Below are 17,330 nucleotides of genomic sequence, written 5' to 3' on the forward strand. Positions count from 1 at the left end.
ATCGGACTCTTGGTTTCCTCTTCCACCCTTCGGATTGAGTTCATGATGTTGACAGTTTCTTCGCCCCCTTTCCTCGCGGACCGCTAGCGATCATATCCGAGTTCCGAATTCGAAAACTGACGAATTCAAATAATCGGAATCTGATATTCGACAAAGTCTACGAATCTCCCTACGAGGCATTGCAATAATCGTGGGCGGAATCTCTCGAAACTCCGAGCATTCGGATTCGGTTGACCATGGCTCAATTGTTTAAAAGATTGTAGTTAAAACTATGCTTCCCTAAAAAGCCCTCAGCTGACATCTCGACTGTCCTCGTGATATTTCTTTTCGATCCATTGCTTGAGAAAATCACTGCGATTCACGACGTTGTTGCACGGAGATCCATTGCACTTCTCTTCTGAACACAGTCCGCGGCTAGCATGACACCTTATGACTGACTCGTTTGATTGTTCTCGTATCGTTCAACATCGTGAGGGCGCTTTTCCAGTTCACCAACATTTTTTTTCACGACTTTCCACCCATACTATCGGCTATCTCGGGGTTCTCCGACCGAGGGACTCCCGACTGGCACAGCGTTCTATTCCTAAAAACAGTCATTTCCTTTTTTTGTCGCGACGTCTGAAAGAAATTCGGCAATCGATCAAACATTTGCGATCCATCAACGTTGTGATCCGCTCCCCATCCACTAGGAGGTAGAGCTTGGTCGTACATCGGGAAGGAGCGGAAGTATCGAGGCTTAATTGATTCGTTCTTTTCTCTTTATACTTGCTCACTCTAACTAGAAACATTAACGAATTTCTCAAGCAAGCAGGCGACCAAAAAAGCAGCCAGAGCAAAACCGACTAAGAACATGATAGTCCAATGATGGTCGCCGAATTGACCGCCTGTTTTGGGGCTCGGCTCGGAACCATTGAGAGCTGGTCTCAGGCTGAAAATTCAGACGGAGGGACGGAGTTAGTTCAAAATATACGATGCTTCGTTCTCCGAAAGACGAGAATAAACTGAATCAATTTGCGATCGGCCAGAATCTTCCGCAGCTCACCTGTTACGCCTAGCCGGCTGCTGCGTTGACAGTGAAACCGTGGGCTCGGCAACGACCTGAGGCTTCACGTTTTGTTTCTGCGCTCCTCGGGCTTTCTTCGAGAGAGGTACAAGCGAGCTGTAGGGACTCTTGATGTTGTTGTCGACGTCGACGAGTCGCAGCTGGGCGAGTCGCACGAAACGCGGCTCACCCGAACCACCCAGTGAGGAAATCCTCGTGCGCTCCTCGGAACCTCTATAGATCTCGGTCCACGAGATCTTGTCTTCGCCCGGGAAAGTGCACTCGCCCATTTCTAGCACGAACAAGCAAGGCTCAGAGAACTTCCACAGTGAGGTAGCTGCACTCCAGTCGACGACGAATTCACCCTCGTGAGCGCCCCGTTCGATTTTCGGCGCGGGCGGGGCGCTAGGTGGTGCGAAACAGGTGGCGAATGAAACCAACGGGGACCATTCTCCTTCCGAATGTATATTCGACGCGCGTATCCGAAATGCATAATTAGAGTTCTCCTTCAAACGGGTGACCTTGTACGATGTCACCGGACCTTGATAGAGCAGGTTCGCTCTGTAAGAGGAATATATCGATATCAGCTGAGCGGAGAGGCATCGACTCCCCATGATTCTAGCCCTAATTCTAGTGAGGGGGGCAAATTAATTATTTGCTTTTCGAATGAGCTCACCCGTTGCCGGTGACCATTTCTAGAGAATACTGAATGAATTTGTGATCCTTCGGGTCCCTGTCTTTCTGACTTTTGTGGGGACTCCGTGACGCTTCCTCGGTTTTCCAACCAAGTTTCAGGAAGTTGTGCCCTACGATCGAGCATTCAAGCGACGGGGGGCACGGGGGTTCTGGATGCGTGGTGACTTTGAGGCTGGGCCCAGCGATACCTGGACCCACTCGATTGACAGCCCTCACTCGAATTCGATAATTCGTCTCAGGCTCTAGTGGGGTGACTAGGAAACATAGGTCATTATCCTTCTCATCATCGTCGTCATCGTCTTCTTCTTCGTCGTCGTCGCCGTCATCACGGTCGTCGTGATCACGGCTCATACGTCGTCGATACTGATCGAGTTCTTTCGTCAAAGTGAAAGATGCCGAGTTCTTGTTCGTCGATACGTCGATGAAGTACTTCTCGATGGGAGCACCGCCATCGTTCGAAGGAGCCGACCATCGGATTTCGGCCGAATTATGACTTAACCGGACTAAAGAGGCTGCACCAACCGCTCCGGGAGCCGAAGCGGGCGTTGAGCAGCTGAACACAGGCGACCAAGGTGACGTGCCCACATTGTTGGTGGCAGCCACTCGGAAACTTTGCGCCGTGTTGGGGCTGAGGCTCTTGAGTTCGAGGCACGTGTCTTCGCCTCGGAAAATTTCACTGAATGGATACTTCTCCGGACGCAGGCTGTACTCGGTCGGGTCCACCACACCTCCGTAATGCTCGACGATGTAGCTGGAAACGAGGAAACACGATTGAGAGTTCAATGAAGATGTATGGACTGGACGGACAGAACCCGAGCTCGCGGGGCTTCGCTGACGGGTCCCATCTCTCTCATGAATTTCAGACTTCGACTAGCTTTGCACATGACCTACCAATTAACATCAGAACCGCCATCGTTCGCTGGAGGCTCCCAATTAACGACAACGTTCCCAGCAGAGTTGACGTCGGCACGAGCATTGAGGACGCCGGCAGGACTCCCGGGTCCGCTCTCTGCAACAAGAATGTCCGACCACGGCCCCGGACCCGCGGAGTTGAACGCTCGGACCTTAAATCGGTATCGCGTTCCCGGCATGAGGCCAACGACTTGCGACTCTTTCTCGTTCCCCTTGTAGCCGATCATCCACGAATCGCTGCTTTTCGGCGAAGACTCTTCCGGATGGGTGGATGCAGAGTCCCGTCGCAGCGACCTCTCGGGCGAGGGCGAAGGCGTGGGCTCTTCAGACTCTGCGGGGATGCGAGGAAGGATCGTTAAGAAAAATCAAAGACTCCACTGACTGGAGAATGAGGGAATCAACAGTTTTCTAAGATGACTTAAAATTCAATACTTCACAATGATAATTGATAATTGGATAATACGTGTGATTGTTACTGAAGGGAGCGGGGCTCGCAACTCACCCTTACGCCCGTCGTGTTTGCTAAGTTTGAGCTCGTATTGATAAACAGCGCCTCCACCGTCATTCTCGGGAATCGACCATCGGATTTTCATCCAGTGAGCTTTCGGTTTCCCGACCAGGACGGGCTTCCCACACTGACCCGGGCATTCACATGGTGTACAGACACAGCTCGGTTCGGAGTATTGGCTGTTACCCGCTTCGTTCCTACACAAAACCCGGAAGCGGTAGGTGCTTCCAGGCTGGAGTCCGCCGACGAGAGTTTTATTCTCCGGACCAGTGTAGACGACCTGGAACTCGGACGGTGGCTGCGTACCCTGTTGATTTTTGGCGACCATGCACATCTCTAAATTATAGCCCTGGATAGGCGATCCTCCGGAGTCACTCGGAGGAGACCACATGAGAAGACACTGGCGCGGGGTGACCTTGCTCACGGCCGAAGGTCGTCCTGGCTTCCCTGGCGCCTCGGCTCGGGTTTCGAATTGCACCGGGGGACTGAAGGGCGAGGTTCCGTCTTCGTTTTGGGCGTTCAGCTTGAAGGTATACTTCGAGCTTCGGCACAGCTCCGTCGCCGAATACTGCGATTCTTGGCCATTGTAGATCGCGACAAAGCCATGCGGGGCCCCATCCTGCATCATGTACAGCCCGTAGGTTTCGTTGTTCCTCGCGTCCCATTTGAGTTCGATGAAGTCGCTCCCGATTCGGACCAGCTTCGGGGCTTCGGGTCGCGGGGGAGCCGCCCCGCAAGTGGAAAATGCTATGGCCTGCGAGAACTCAGATGCCCCGACCGAGTTGACAGCACCTAATCGGAACTGGTAGAACGTGTTCTGCTGGAGACGGGACACCTTGAAGGATTTGTTGGGTCCGCGGTAGACTTCGTTAAGCTCTTGCATATCTTGCGACAGCTCTTGACTTTCAGGAACTTCTGCCATCATTAGAACGTATTCAGTGATCTTGGCCCCGTTGTCGGCCGTGGCCAGCCATTTGAGCTCGAGCGCACTCTTCGTCCGCGCCACCAGTTTCGGGGGCTGGGGGGTATTCGGCTCACACTTCAACGTTTCGAACAAGCAAGGAGTCGAAGGAGTACCCTTGATCTGCGCGGGAGAGAAAAATATCTTCGTATCGAGAAGGCGAAGGGATCAGGGAGACCCCGTGGGGAATCGAATCGATAGACCCATCAAGATTCTTTTCGAGCATCGAGGATTTGAGCAAACATAGTAGCACGTCGTCGAACCCTTCGGACGAGAGAACGCACCTTATCCGATACGGCCTGGACCGCGACTTGGTAATCCGTAGCTGGATTGAGACCGTCGAGACGGTACTCTCGGACTTTTCCCACGGCGACCTGACGAACACGTTCACGAACCCCGCTGTTCTTCTCTCCAGGTGCCAACGACACATAAAGCTCGTATGACAACTCAGCTGGAAGCAACGTAGATGCCGTTAGTGTCTGAGGGAGTCCGTTTCTCCGTCGATCTGGCCGAAAGCGATATCGATTCACAACCACTCCAGGCACTTGTTCCCACTGTGAGGTGCCAACGCGCCCAAGATCAAGGTGAGCGACCCCTGAGGCTTTTTCGGTCTCGGAGGCATTTCCAGACTCACGGAAACACATACTCCCGCCACGATTGTTCGACCGGAATCCGAGTACGCAATCAATCAGGCAATCGATCTATCGAGAAAAAATTCAGGTCCCGGAATCGTGTATACAGGATTTTCCGCATCCCGGACGAACTTACGAATGACGGCGTTGACGTCGATCGTCGTGAATTCGTGCTGGCCCATGCGGCTCCCGGTCGGATCCGGTGCCTTCCAACTCAATAGAGCGCTTCGCGCGTGAACGTCCGATGCGACTGGGGCTGTGACACACGTCAATAATTCACGGAGTTCCATTTCTGTCGAGGAATTGAATGGTTACCACTCGCCGAGTCCCAGATAGCTCCCATTTCCATGGGGTAGAAGCAGGGGGATATCTGTGTCTTCATGTATATCTTTCGGTCTGCCTGTCGTGAGAACACTCACCACGCGGATTGCTTCTTCTCAGCGATCCATTGCTATCCTGAGAATCATCACTAGCGCCTCCGGCATTGTGACCATGCGCTCCGTTCAATCCCTGATGCTGTTGCTGCTGGCCTTGTCGAGTTTTGCCGAGCTTGCTGCGGGAGTCTTTGTCACCGCTGCCGGTCAATATCACAGTGTTTGGCATGACAGTATTCTGGTTGCAATCAGTCGAATGTCTCCCGTTATTGTTGTTGTGGTTTGTGTGGTTGTTGTTGTTATTGTTGTTCGGTCCGTAGATGTGGTTCGAACTGTAGACGTTGTCGCCGTTGCACTTGCTGTTCTCGTCCTTATTGGACGGCCGCGAGTAGCCGTTTCCACCGGGACCGTTTCGAGAGTCGAGTTTTTTGCGGAGTTTCTGCAAAGCGATCGGAAACTCAATCAACGCGAATCGAGTCTCTCCTCCGAATCTACGAGAAAGTCAATGCTCAAAAGTCAGAACACGGAAACATCGATGAAACTCACCACATACTGCCGGTGGGTCCGCTCGTCCCCGAAACTGATTGGTTGTCGAGGATAACCTCCACCTTGCCTAGGATTCCTGTAGACTTGTTCTTCGTTGTGTGAACTCGCGTCTATCCGCATGCGATCTCGGCCTCCGACTTGTCCATTCATGATGCCGTCCTGTGGGAGAATTATGAGAGATTCGAAAACGGATGCTTCATCTCGATCTCGAATTCCGACCGTCCGACTGAATTTCGTGCATTCAGTCCGAACGTCCGAATATTAGAACGACTTTACTGAGGATTAATCGCCGGGCTATCTCCTGCGATCATCGGAGATCGAGCCATTCGACGACGAACCCGGGCTCAGACGATTTCTGACTCCGTCCGCAATCGTCCAGGGTACCGAGCGCCGCTGAATACCGCCACGGTGGATTCCACGTATCCCGCACGACCGAGCTGCCTAAGCCACGCTGTTGAAACCAGCAGACTCGGTAAACACGGGATCAAGCTAGCCGACCAGTCGGCTGGTCGGGAAGGCAACCGCTTAGTCCGAAGACCGGTCAGTCGACAAAGCGTACGGTTCCGTAGGAGAATTATCAAATCACTACACAATGCAACAAAGCGGAGTGAGCAGAACAATTGTTTTCGAACGCTGACTTTAGATTTGAAGTCAGAGATAAGCCGCCATGGTCTCGACGTCGACAACTTGCAAAGCGAATTCAACAGAAAGCACCGCTGAAGCGACGCGTTGTCCCCGTGAATACGTGCCTACAACATTCCTCGGAATTCTTCGAGCTTATCGATCCCCCATGATCCTCATCTGAGCTTGAAAACGAGAATCGATCACCTTCGGAAACGGGGAGAGTCTCAACGACTACAAAAAAAGTTCAGCTGTATTGGACTTGGAGCAGTTTTCTATCTCGACAAGCTTCACAGTTATCAAAGTAGATATAACTGGTTGGGATGCTCCGACGCGGAAATCCCAGAATTTTCTCGGCAGTCGACTTCGAATCTGACCTGGATCGGAATTCTGTGGGCGTCCAAATGACTCATCGGCTCGGTACACATGGACGCTTACGCAACTTGTCACGTTCTCCTCTAACTGAATATTCTGTATCTCTCGAACGATGCCCGGTGCCGAGGGGAAGGCGTCGTTTTTTTTGTCTTGCGATAGACGTCAGATTTTGCGGATCGAGTCGCTCAGATAGATTCAAGACCAAATTCAGAGCTTGAGCGCTGTAAATCACGTTATTCATTCCGATCGGAAGACGGAGTCTATGAGATGTACTTTTTTTTCGTCTTTTTGACATTGAATCGCTATGGTTCTGCCTTCCAGAATTCTGCTGAAAATTCTTTAAATTCGGTGAGGAAGACCACAAGAGAGGATGACTCCAACACTTGGCCAAGCTGTTGATTTCCGGATTCGATTCGAGGAATTCGCTCGTACCCTTGCATGAGTCTCCGACGAGGCTTCCGAGAAACCCGATGACTTCAGAAACAGTGGAAGAACAAATATTATTCGTTCCCCGAGTTGGTTTAGCTCACGGAGGGATTCACGATTAACCGTAAGTTATCGGCGTGAATTGGCGCCTAGCCCCCTGCTCCCTGACCCGATTGCATGCATCGGAGGAAATTCAATGGTCGGTCTCCGCTTGGTGACTATCAGATCTCAAGGCTGACGTTCCCGGAGCTAGGCGGCACCGCTTTTGAAGAAAAAATCCTTCTTGTGAAAAATTCAAAACATAGTCTCGCAGGTGATGGGCGAACTCTCACATCGAGATAGCTATTCCCAACGCAGGAGAAGCGAAAGCGAAAACCTGAAACGCGATACGGGAAATCATCTCGAGCCAGCAGATACGTCGCCAAGGAGCACTTCTGTTTTCAGCGAAATACCTATTTTTCCGCTGTTTCCCGGATGACGTGGCTTGCCGACATATGCTCTCACTCTAGTTCTGCGGGTATTGGAAGCTGAATCTCGGCAACGCACACATGGCCACTAGGCCAGGCTGCCGTTCGACAGGTTCGATTGCGCGCTTTAACTTTAGGGCTTCAGGTCGGCGAGCACACGATGCGTGGACCGAAACGGCTGCTAGACGAAAGTAGAGCGAGATTCTCTCTTCAAACTACTAGTCGTCGACTAGAGCTAATGATGAGTAACGACTGACTAGTGCAATTGAACCTTTGGGTTCTGGAACGCAGATCAGAGACTGTTCGATGGGCTCCGCGTTGTGGAACAGACACCGAGAGCAATTGAGCCATTGTTGAAACCTCGCAAGCGATCAACTCGAGGATGCTCAGCGTGTTCCCTGATATCAGCGACACGAGTCGAGATGTTTCTTGGGAACTCACATGAATCCCAAGATTATGTCCTGTCATCTAAAGTGGCACAGTAGAATGGAGCGTTCATAAACTAGGGAGCTCCCAGAAAAACGGCTGTATTAACTCTTGGAGAGGTGAGAGAAGCGATAAGCATCTGACTCATTCGTCTTGTCTCCGCCTTAGGAACAGGCTGTGTCGTGCTCTACGATCAGATATCGAGGGGGAGGCCGGGTCAGAGAGACTGAGTTCCCCATAATTCACAAGGAGGAGAAAAACTTGCGCGGGCGAACCCCACGAAAATATGGGAGCCCTCCAACGTCTCCGTCCCTACGACCCGACCCGTAGATTCGGTGTGCGGTACATCTCTAGCTCAGAGGGACTAACTCACCTGCTGTTGGGTTATGATTGTGTCAGACTGCTGCTGTCTCCTGTGCGGAGGAGGCGGAGCTTGCGTCATCTGAGAACCATGATGGTGATGATGATGATGATGGTGGTGATTACCATCGTTGTTGGTGTTCCAGCGATGATTGTTGTCAGCCGGTTGTTGTTGCTGTGCTTGCTGCTGTTGGGGGACTGGAGCAGTCTGCTGCGGTTGCGGCGCTTGCTGCGTCGACTGGTGCTGAGAAGAGTTCACCGGTGATGATTTTTGTAACGAAGGTATCGACTGTTGTTGAGGTTGCTGTTGTTGTTGTTGGGGCTGGGCTTGAGGCTGCATCTGCTGTGGCGTCGGCGCCTGGTGTTGTGTCGCCGAGGCGGGCGCCACGTGCGGGGAGCTCTGAGAGCTATCCATACACGTCGCAATACCAGGCGCGTTTGAAGCCAACGCGGAACTTGCCTGTGGGCGGAATATATGCACGAGGTAAACTCTGCGGACTTCGAATGCACGACGTTTTGTGTCCTTGTCTATTCGGAGACCAGAATACGCAGACGAAGTTCGGACCTAGGAGAGCTGATATTCCGACGAAGATGTTGGAGATCCGAGGAAAAATATCGAAATCACCGATTGGATATTCGTCGATGACTTCATCGTATCCTCCCACTGGACTTGGATCCTCAGCCCACGCAAATATTGTTCCCGGAGGGGTTGCGCATACGGAGAGGAAGTACCATTCCATGCCGGAAACATCGACGGGGGAAATCTCCCCGGAGTCGTCGGGAGAACGTCTGGGAAATTCTCGACCCTCCGACTCGAAACGAACCAATGGAAGGGCAAGCTAGCTGGATGATGGCCTCCAGGGAATGTGGAGGAGTGAAAGGTTATTCCCGTTCCGCCCACGCAAGCAATCGATCGCGTGGACCTCCGTGCGGGGGAATAGACTCTCCCTGCTTGATCTGCCGTCCGCGCACGAGATCTCCGCCTAACCTGTGGTAGTTCCCAGAGCGGGACGCCTCTCCACCGAATGACCACCAGGCCCTAGGTACTCGATTCGAAGCCAAACCTCGGATCGGCAGAGTCCCGTCGTACATGGGCGAGGCATGGAATTCGATCCCAGCACAGACCGGTGAAACAGATAGATTTCGGGAGGGCATCCACAGTCATACGTGACGACAGATTTTCGATCTCTCGTCATCCGGTGTCGACGGCGGAAACAATCCCCTTCGCTCGGGTGAGCTCCGGAAGTTGCGCTCGAAGTTTTTCATGACTGCATGGCGATTCTTAAAATAGATCGGATGCAGTTCCCTCGGTAACGGCTCGGAGCTCAGCGGCGACAGCAGCACTCAATGTTTTATTCTCGTCTGATCTCCTTCCAGATTTTCTAGGCTATTGGCCGCGCGAATGAACTCCACTTATACAGAAGGAGAGCTCGAGAAACTGATGCACAAACGAGCGTCGAGGACGCCGGTCAGCCGGACTGGATTAGGCCATTGACTCTTGAATTTTCCCCCGATTCTTCGGTTGGTGGTCGATCACAACAAGCCGTCTCGATCTACTCGTGCCCCCGATGGGGGAACCATATTGTGCCAGATATCTCCAAAGGAACGAAACCGCTCTCTCGATGACTCGCCATCCTTATGACGCGAAATCCAGCCGGGGAATGCGGGACACTCCACTCACCCGTATGGCTCGATACCGACTGGGACTCAAGTTTCACCCACATTTCCAAATCTCGGAAACGCTCATCGGTCTCGACTCAATCATCGTCTACATCGAGTACGGACAGCTTCTTGAGGAGACAGCGGCATGACAGCGACAAAGATTCGGCTATCGGATGGAAGAGGAAGATTCCGAGAGAAGTATTTCCCCCGTGTAGTCCCGATCAGCTGGGCGGTGTGAAGGAATAAATTCTCGCAAGGCACCCGATCGACCTCCGATCAGCGAGTCGCTCTTGCCTAAGATTTCTTCAGCCTCGCTAACCGGCTCCTCCAACTGCGGATACCGCCGCAGCTTGTCCTGATTCTTCAGACATGGATCTTCAGACGAAGACCGTATATCTCTCCTAAGGGTGACGACATCCCTAATTAAGTTGAAAGAGGTAATTTCCGACCGGGGGGATTTCCACCGATGCCGCCACGATAGGTGAAGCTTTTGATTACAGTGCGAAGATGAATCCGAGGACGCGATCCGGGGAGTTCTCAGGGACGGAAGCTCAGCCTCTTCAGATCCGAGCTCTACGATTCGAGCGTTTGAATGTATTGGAGCAGCGCTCTTTCGGTGGAGACGCTCTTAATCCAGGCAGGATGAGCGCCGTCTCCCTTGAGGAGACACTGTTCCTAACACCATTTTCCTCCCATTCGGACTACCCTGAGTTTTGATAGGATTCCGAGAGGCAAGTCGACTCGCAATACGGGAGATGATTCCTCCGAAAGCGGAATGGGCTTCCGAGGGTTTCTCTGCTTCAAGCCTTTCTCCGGAGCAGTAACAATCACACCGCTGACCTTCACCGCTGAGCAGAGTGGCAAGCTTTCCTACCAGAGTTCCGTTGATTGACCATGATTCTATCGACGAAAACACTGAAATCGCTTCCTCGGACTACTTTCTCCTGACCTCCCCGCGAGTCTCGGAGACAGTATCTAAGGCGGAAAGGCGACTTCTAGATACAAAAAAATAACCTGCCAGTGGTCAATTCGACTGGTGGAAGTCGAGCCGGATCCTCAAAATGGGGGAGGCAACGGGAGCACGGACTAACAATCGAAGTTGAGCATGGCGAATGGAAGAGGGAAGTTTGGAGTAGGCCTACCTATGTACATGCCTCCTGAATAATTAATGCTGTGAGATTCCGTACCACCGACTGAGTGAGAGTCTAGGGCCCGATGTTCTCCGTGCTGCTCACGGCTTGTGTTCCATTGTGTTCGAGTGCGGTATCGGTAAAAGGAAGGATGATGGAGAACGAAATCGAAAAACGAAACGAAAAAGACGTATTCCAATGAGACGTCGGAGAGACGGAGAAACACAGGCTGACACCCCGTTCACGAAGGAATCCAGCGTCCTCGATCTCCGTCAGTTTCGGCCTCGAGAAGCGCTCCGAACAAAGAATAACGAATTCCTGAATTTCCGAAGGAGCGAACTTCGGTCCTGGAAGCAGCTATGCAGAGATTCGGAGATTCTGAGAAATTTCTCCGAGATCTCTGAGGAAGTTTCCAATCCCAGGTATTATGCCTTTCTCTCGCTGAATTCCCAGAACGAAACTGCTCGGGCTGCAGAACACCGCGCAGAAAAAGATAGCACCGGAACCAATGAATATTCCCAAGGCCCAGAAGAAAAAAAACAACATAAAAAATCAACAAAAACTTACATATGAACTTTGTGTGTTGTCGTATGCGGGATGTTGTGGGGCAGGCGGTGGGGTCATGTACGCCTGATGGGGGTGAGTTGGTACCTGAGGGGGCGGAGCCATGGCGACGTATTGAGTTCTGTACATCATATCATCGTATCCTTGCGGAATCGCGACCACGGGTGGTAAGGCGACACCCGTCCCGTTTCCCGGCAGCATTCGAACCTAGAATAGAGAAATTCCTCAATTAAATATGGATCCTCTCAGTTGACGCTCTCCACCGTGACACACGGGAGGGAATTGCTCCATCAAAGCAATTAGGATAATCGCCCTTGAGCAATTTCTGCGAGACAAAGGTCCGCCTATGCGGGTATGTCTGAAAGTCGATTGAGGATTCATCTCCTGCCAGGGGGCTCGAGGACGAGACGATTCCGTTCTCGTGCGTACGTTCATTGTAAGAATCTAAAGATCAAGATCACAAACGATTGTGCGGAAACCAGAACGTTTCACTCCCTTATTCCATGTGTAATCCTGCTCGTTGGCAAGTAGTGATGATGATTAGAGCATCGGTGGCAACGTCCACCATAGAGCATCTGTATGCCATCAGCAGTCTTGAGGCCTCTCCGTGTGTAGCATTATGAGTCGTTGTTTTCTTTTGATTCGCCGTAGATCCACACTTCGGGATCGTGAACGCAAAGACCGAGTAGCAACTCAAGAAACGGGCTATCCGCAATCCGGGCAAACCTCATTGATTTCGCGAAATTCATTCTAAAACGACTCGACAAGCCGATATGAAAAGCGATATGAATTCATTCCCAATCAAGATCTCTCTGATGACTGCTTTACACATGCGAGACCGCTGCTTTGCCTCGCGGATCTCAATGCTATAGTCCGAGTCGCTCTCTCTCGTTTCGTTCCACGGCGCTCATTCCCGCCGCAACCTTCGGTCGTTCGACAACTTTCCCGTTTCCTCTTCTTTCTATGCGCGCCCACTGCGCGATACCTTCCGCCGGTAAAAAGCGTGTGAACTTCAGGCGCTTAAGATCGACCCGATCCGACCGGAAAGGAAACCGACAGAGGGACAGGTGAGCCGGTAGCCAAACGATACGCCACCGGCGAACATCAACGTTCTCCGTTCCCCATCATTTCACTCGATCCCGGGAAAAAGGGGAGAGACACGGGGCTCGGGACATCTTTGCGACAACGGTGTCCAATTGATGCCTAATCATTGAGTTGCCGCGCCGTCTGTGCGGTGTTTTTCTCTTGTAGAGGGAATCGAAAACCTTCGAAGCGACGGGTCGTCGGAAATCAGAGCGGAGTGATAGGGATAATAATTCGCTTATTCCACAATATGAGAATCTTCAGAGGAGACTCACTTAGCGAGTCAGTGAATCAGTCAGTCAGTCTTTCATTCAGTCGACCATTCGCCGGCTCGGGCGTCGCTGCGACAGCGTTTCCGACATTGTTATTATTGTCGTCGTCATTCCGGTGTCTAGCGACAGAGTCAGTGAGGTCGATTCTTCACGATGGCGCCGACCAGAAAGCCATGCAACTACCGCACCGAGCATCGGAGCAGTCAACCAACGGCGGAGCAGTCGAAACATAGTCAGTCAGTCAGTCAGTCAGCGAATTCCGGCCAGTTCAAGCAACAACTACAGTTCATTCGCACAAACTGACGCGCGGAGACGAACGCAAGCGTGCACGCACACACGCATGCACAACATTTTGAATGACATTTTCCCTGGTTGTCCCGGCGAGCAAGCGAGCGAAGAGCGGACGTCAACGTTGAGGACCGGTGGCGGCGACAACAACGATCGCTACACATTTCAACAGTTACCATAAGGATGCTCTATAAACACTCGTTTATTGAGGCGTCCCGCGTATGATTCGCTTACGCGAAGGAACCGACGGAAAACTCTCTTCGAAATCGTCTCGATGACAGGAATTCTACCGCCTCGGGAAAACTGATTTCCGTGAGGGAGAAACGCAGAACTTCCCGGAAGGCGAGAACCCCTCATATTCTCGGAATCCGATCCGTAATCCTTTATCCGATCGCGCAGTGGAAGTTGAAGCCGAAGGCGCCCTGCAGCTCACGAGTCTCGCAGTTCCTTGGCAGATTTCGGCGTTTTTTATTCTGCTCTCCGCGAGCTGCTGCTCCGCTACTAACCATCACAGTTAGTTTAGTTGCTGAGCGACCGTGGCCACTGCCAGCCTGCCTGCTCGCTCGCTTGAAGGGGCCTCAGTCCATGTTAGCCACTTAGTCAGCTAAAACGGATAGATAATGAGAGAGAAAGCGAGAGAGATAGATAAAATACAAGAAAGAAACGCAGATCGAATGCTCCACGTTGCTCGCTATTGCCTTTCGTCCGGCTGAACCGTCGTCGACATCGTCGTCGTAACCACTGCCGCTCACCTTGCGTTTCTCATAGTTGTTGCTTGCGCCGTCGCGGCTGCCTCTATTGAAGCTCGATTATGATGATGATTCAGTCGAAAAATCGGGCGTTCGCCGATCGCTTGCCAAACAAGCCGACGACCGGCAACCGCGACTGCAATCGCTCTCACAACGTCAACAACAACCGAAACAGAAACAAGTAGAGAAGGGCTGCTCGATCCAGATGCAAACGTGGCGGGTCTTAAGGGCGCGAGCTTGAGGATGCTTGCGAATACAGAGTATTTCTAGCGCAAGGAAATTTCTTCGGTTCTAGGCGCCTTCCCACATTCATACTTCGTCGAGCTGTCCCGAAGACGCAGCCAGGTATCTCTGATTGTCCGGGGGTCCCGAGCCCTCCGGATCAGGGGAATCCAGATTGAGAAATCCCCGGGAGCTGTTTCGGGACTCGACTTTTGCGAGAGATTTCGTTGGAAACCGAGAATCAGAGGGAAGAAGCTACTCTCGGGTCGAAAAATTATGGACAAACGCGTGCCGGAAATTCGAAACTTACGCCAAGTACAGCTGCAGACTCAGCGAGGCCCTCGGCTTGGGGCTCTACGATAATTCCGTCCCGTAAATTCTGCATTGCGCGAAACACAAGATAAGTCACAGTCAACATTAACCTCTTTCGAAAGCTTCTGAGATTTTTTCCCCGAAATCCCGCTAGCACGCTAAGATACGGCTGAGTCTAGACGACTCCGACAACACTTGCATGACAACCTTCTCTCAGAGTGGGCTTTTCCGAGAAAACAGCTGAACGGCGGAGGAGGAAAGACATTCCGAGGAATCAGCACAAGCTCCAACCGCCTCGGTTTCTCACCTCTCATCACGAAAACGCTAACGTAAGGTGCCGCGTATCGAGCGTGTCGAGCGGAAGCATTCAGTTTCGGTCGCGGAAGGAGGCAAACGCCTGTTCCCCGAGATCCGAGTACCTAATCCAAATCACTTCTGATGCGCCGGAGAAATTCGGATTCTTTGAATTATGAATAAAAATCCATTCCTTGTTCGGTGGCGACAGACAGAAATATACAGCCTCTGGTCGCCTATAATCGAAGCCACGGTTCAACGATCTGTTCCGATTGTTTAATGGCCAGCTGCGCCTCGACTTTCGTTGGATTCCGGAGCGAGGTCGATCTGAATTATATCGCTGCAAAAGTATTTGAATAATTCTGCAAATCGGGCAAACGGCAGTAATTGAACGAGTTCCAGTTTCCGCCTCAGTTTGCACAGACGGTGTGGTTCGGTAGAGCTGCGTTAAGCTTTCCGCGGTACAGGAGCGCTACTCCAAGACACAAACCAACAGAAGAGACTCGCCATGGAGATTGTCAGAACAGCATTTACTCGACAGTGTCGGGTTACGAGCAGCGCCTGACACTAACGCAACCTCTTCACCGCTACAATGAATCATCTGCCTACGTCCAATGACTCACTACACGATCAATGATTCACTGTTTCTTATAATTCATTCATATTCCGCCTTCTGTGAACATCTCCTCTAGCGCTATAAACTCCGAACTGACGGGGAGCCAATGAGGGGGCCAGCTCTCAACGGAGCTTCCCCCAGCGAACTCACATATTTCGAGCTCCATCTTGAGCACAACGGATCAATGCATGTCACTCACGTCCCAAAACACCTCAAGTTTCAACAGCGCAATAAGGTGCTGTTATCGATTTCTGACAAACTTACCGTCGCTGGTCCTGGAATGCATTGCACAGTGTCTCCCAACTGGAAGTAGACAGTTTCTCCCATCTGAACGTAGAGCACCTGCTGACCCGTCGCATCCACGACGCACGGAAGTCCGCCCAGTCCAACGCCCATGGTATTCGCCGACGGACAGTACATGCCTGGAAATGCAGTTTCAGCTTTAATGAGGAGCAAATTGTCGGAGCTTTCGGTTCGAGGATGTTTACTGACGATTATTGGCCTGAACCCTTCAGAGTCCACATATTCACGAATTCACGACTGCTGGAGGATCCAGTTCCTGGAGCGACAAATTCGGATCGCGAAACTCCTCATGAGGTTCTCCGATCGCCGTCGTCGAATTTAAGAGATCTATGTACCTTCGTTCTCATTCGCAGCCTATCTTCCTGATGAAGGGGCAGCGAGTTGGCAGATCTGTCAGATCGCCAATTTTCGTCGGAGGTATAAACGACATTTCCTACAAATCATTCGGTGATTTTTCCGCGGATCGGACGCCTGCTGTCACTCTCACTCGAATGCGACGAGCAATCAACAAGAAACAGAGAGAAGCTGAGCGAGCTCGACGTCCAATGGGCGTCAAATTTTAAGCTCCGATGTCTCTTTATGATTACTACATCTCTCCATCGTCTGGCTATCAGCTCCGAGCTGGAATCATCTCCACGTTCACATCTTCCGCTCGCGAGAGTTTCAGCCTTCCATCGAGCAGCTCTAGACCCTCGATCGAAGGATGGCTAATCCTTCAGCCTTTCTCGAACTTTCGCGGCAAGAGGGAGGGATTCGGGACAAAAGATGCTCTTCCAGCAAAGAGAAGGGGAGGTTGTGACAGAGCAACTTGTTGCATGATGGTAGCATGAATATTCAGAAGGAATCGACTAATTGTAGTGAAATCTCGTCGGCGCGGCGGCTCTATTGACGGACCGCGTCCACACAACTTCGATGTTTATGGTGCGCGACAGGCCGGAGGAAGACCCGCGCCGAGAGCTGGAAAGCGAGGTGACCCCACGAAGTCGATCTGGGTTCGGAGTTCGGGACCCACCGAACAGAGTTTTCGTACGGATCCCCATCGATCTGGATGCAAGCTTACAATGATCCATGACGAATCGAGTATCCTACTATCGAGGAGGAGCTCCCGTGGACGTATGCATCTGATCTAGGTTCACGTCGGCGTCGGACTCCGCGTTTTGCAATCGGAGAAGAGTCTGACAAGATGGGCAGCGACTTCGGCGTCAGAGCCGGTTCCGAGACCAAGACTGCTCAGTCCGTGCCCAATCAGTCGACCTTTGATGGAAAATGAACGATCATGGAGCCATTGGTATAACTTCATCAGTTCCATCTGTTATTACGACAACCAAAATCTCTCGAGCTCAGAATGGACGAGTCGGTCCCTTGCGACTTCGGAACTCGATCCCTAATCCCATTTCGATGCTCAGCACTGAGCGAGACTTCTAGCGGTTCGGATCCTTCTCCCTGGCCCGATTCGGGAGCTTAACACTGCCCGGACTGGGGCAGAGAT

At 51.9% G+C, this 17,330-nt stretch overlaps 1 protein-coding gene across 1 annotated transcript; it reads right to left on the bottom strand.

The window, feature by feature from the left end:
• Positions 1 to 655: 655 nt before the first annotated feature.
• LOC100908079 (fibronectin type-III domain-containing protein 3A) lies at positions 656 to 16,062 on the bottom strand. The gene is made up of 14 exons (XM_029111396.1): positions 16,047 to 16,062; positions 15,803 to 15,960; positions 11,706 to 11,909; positions 8,360 to 8,806; positions 5,672 to 5,830; positions 5,171 to 5,564; positions 4,888 to 5,043; positions 4,404 to 4,570; positions 3,153 to 4,242; positions 2,630 to 2,981; positions 2,083 to 2,489; positions 1,719 to 2,043; positions 1,043 to 1,603; positions 656 to 928 (listed from the first exon to the last, which is right to left on the bottom strand). Exons 1-14 carry the CDS (start codon positions 16,060 to 16,062, stop codon positions 775 to 777), a joined length of 4,590 nt encoding a protein of 1,529 aa, XP_028967229.1. The 3' UTR covers positions 656 to 774.
• Positions 16,063 to 17,330: the final 1,268 nt, after the last annotated feature.

This window comes from Galendromus occidentalis, unplaced genomic scaffold (assembly GCF_000255335.2).
Source record: "Galendromus occidentalis unplaced genomic scaffold, Mocc_1.1 scf7180000077438, whole genome shotgun sequence".
NCBI classification, from domain to species: domain Eukaryota; kingdom Metazoa; phylum Arthropoda; class Arachnida; order Mesostigmata; family Phytoseiidae; genus Galendromus; species Galendromus occidentalis.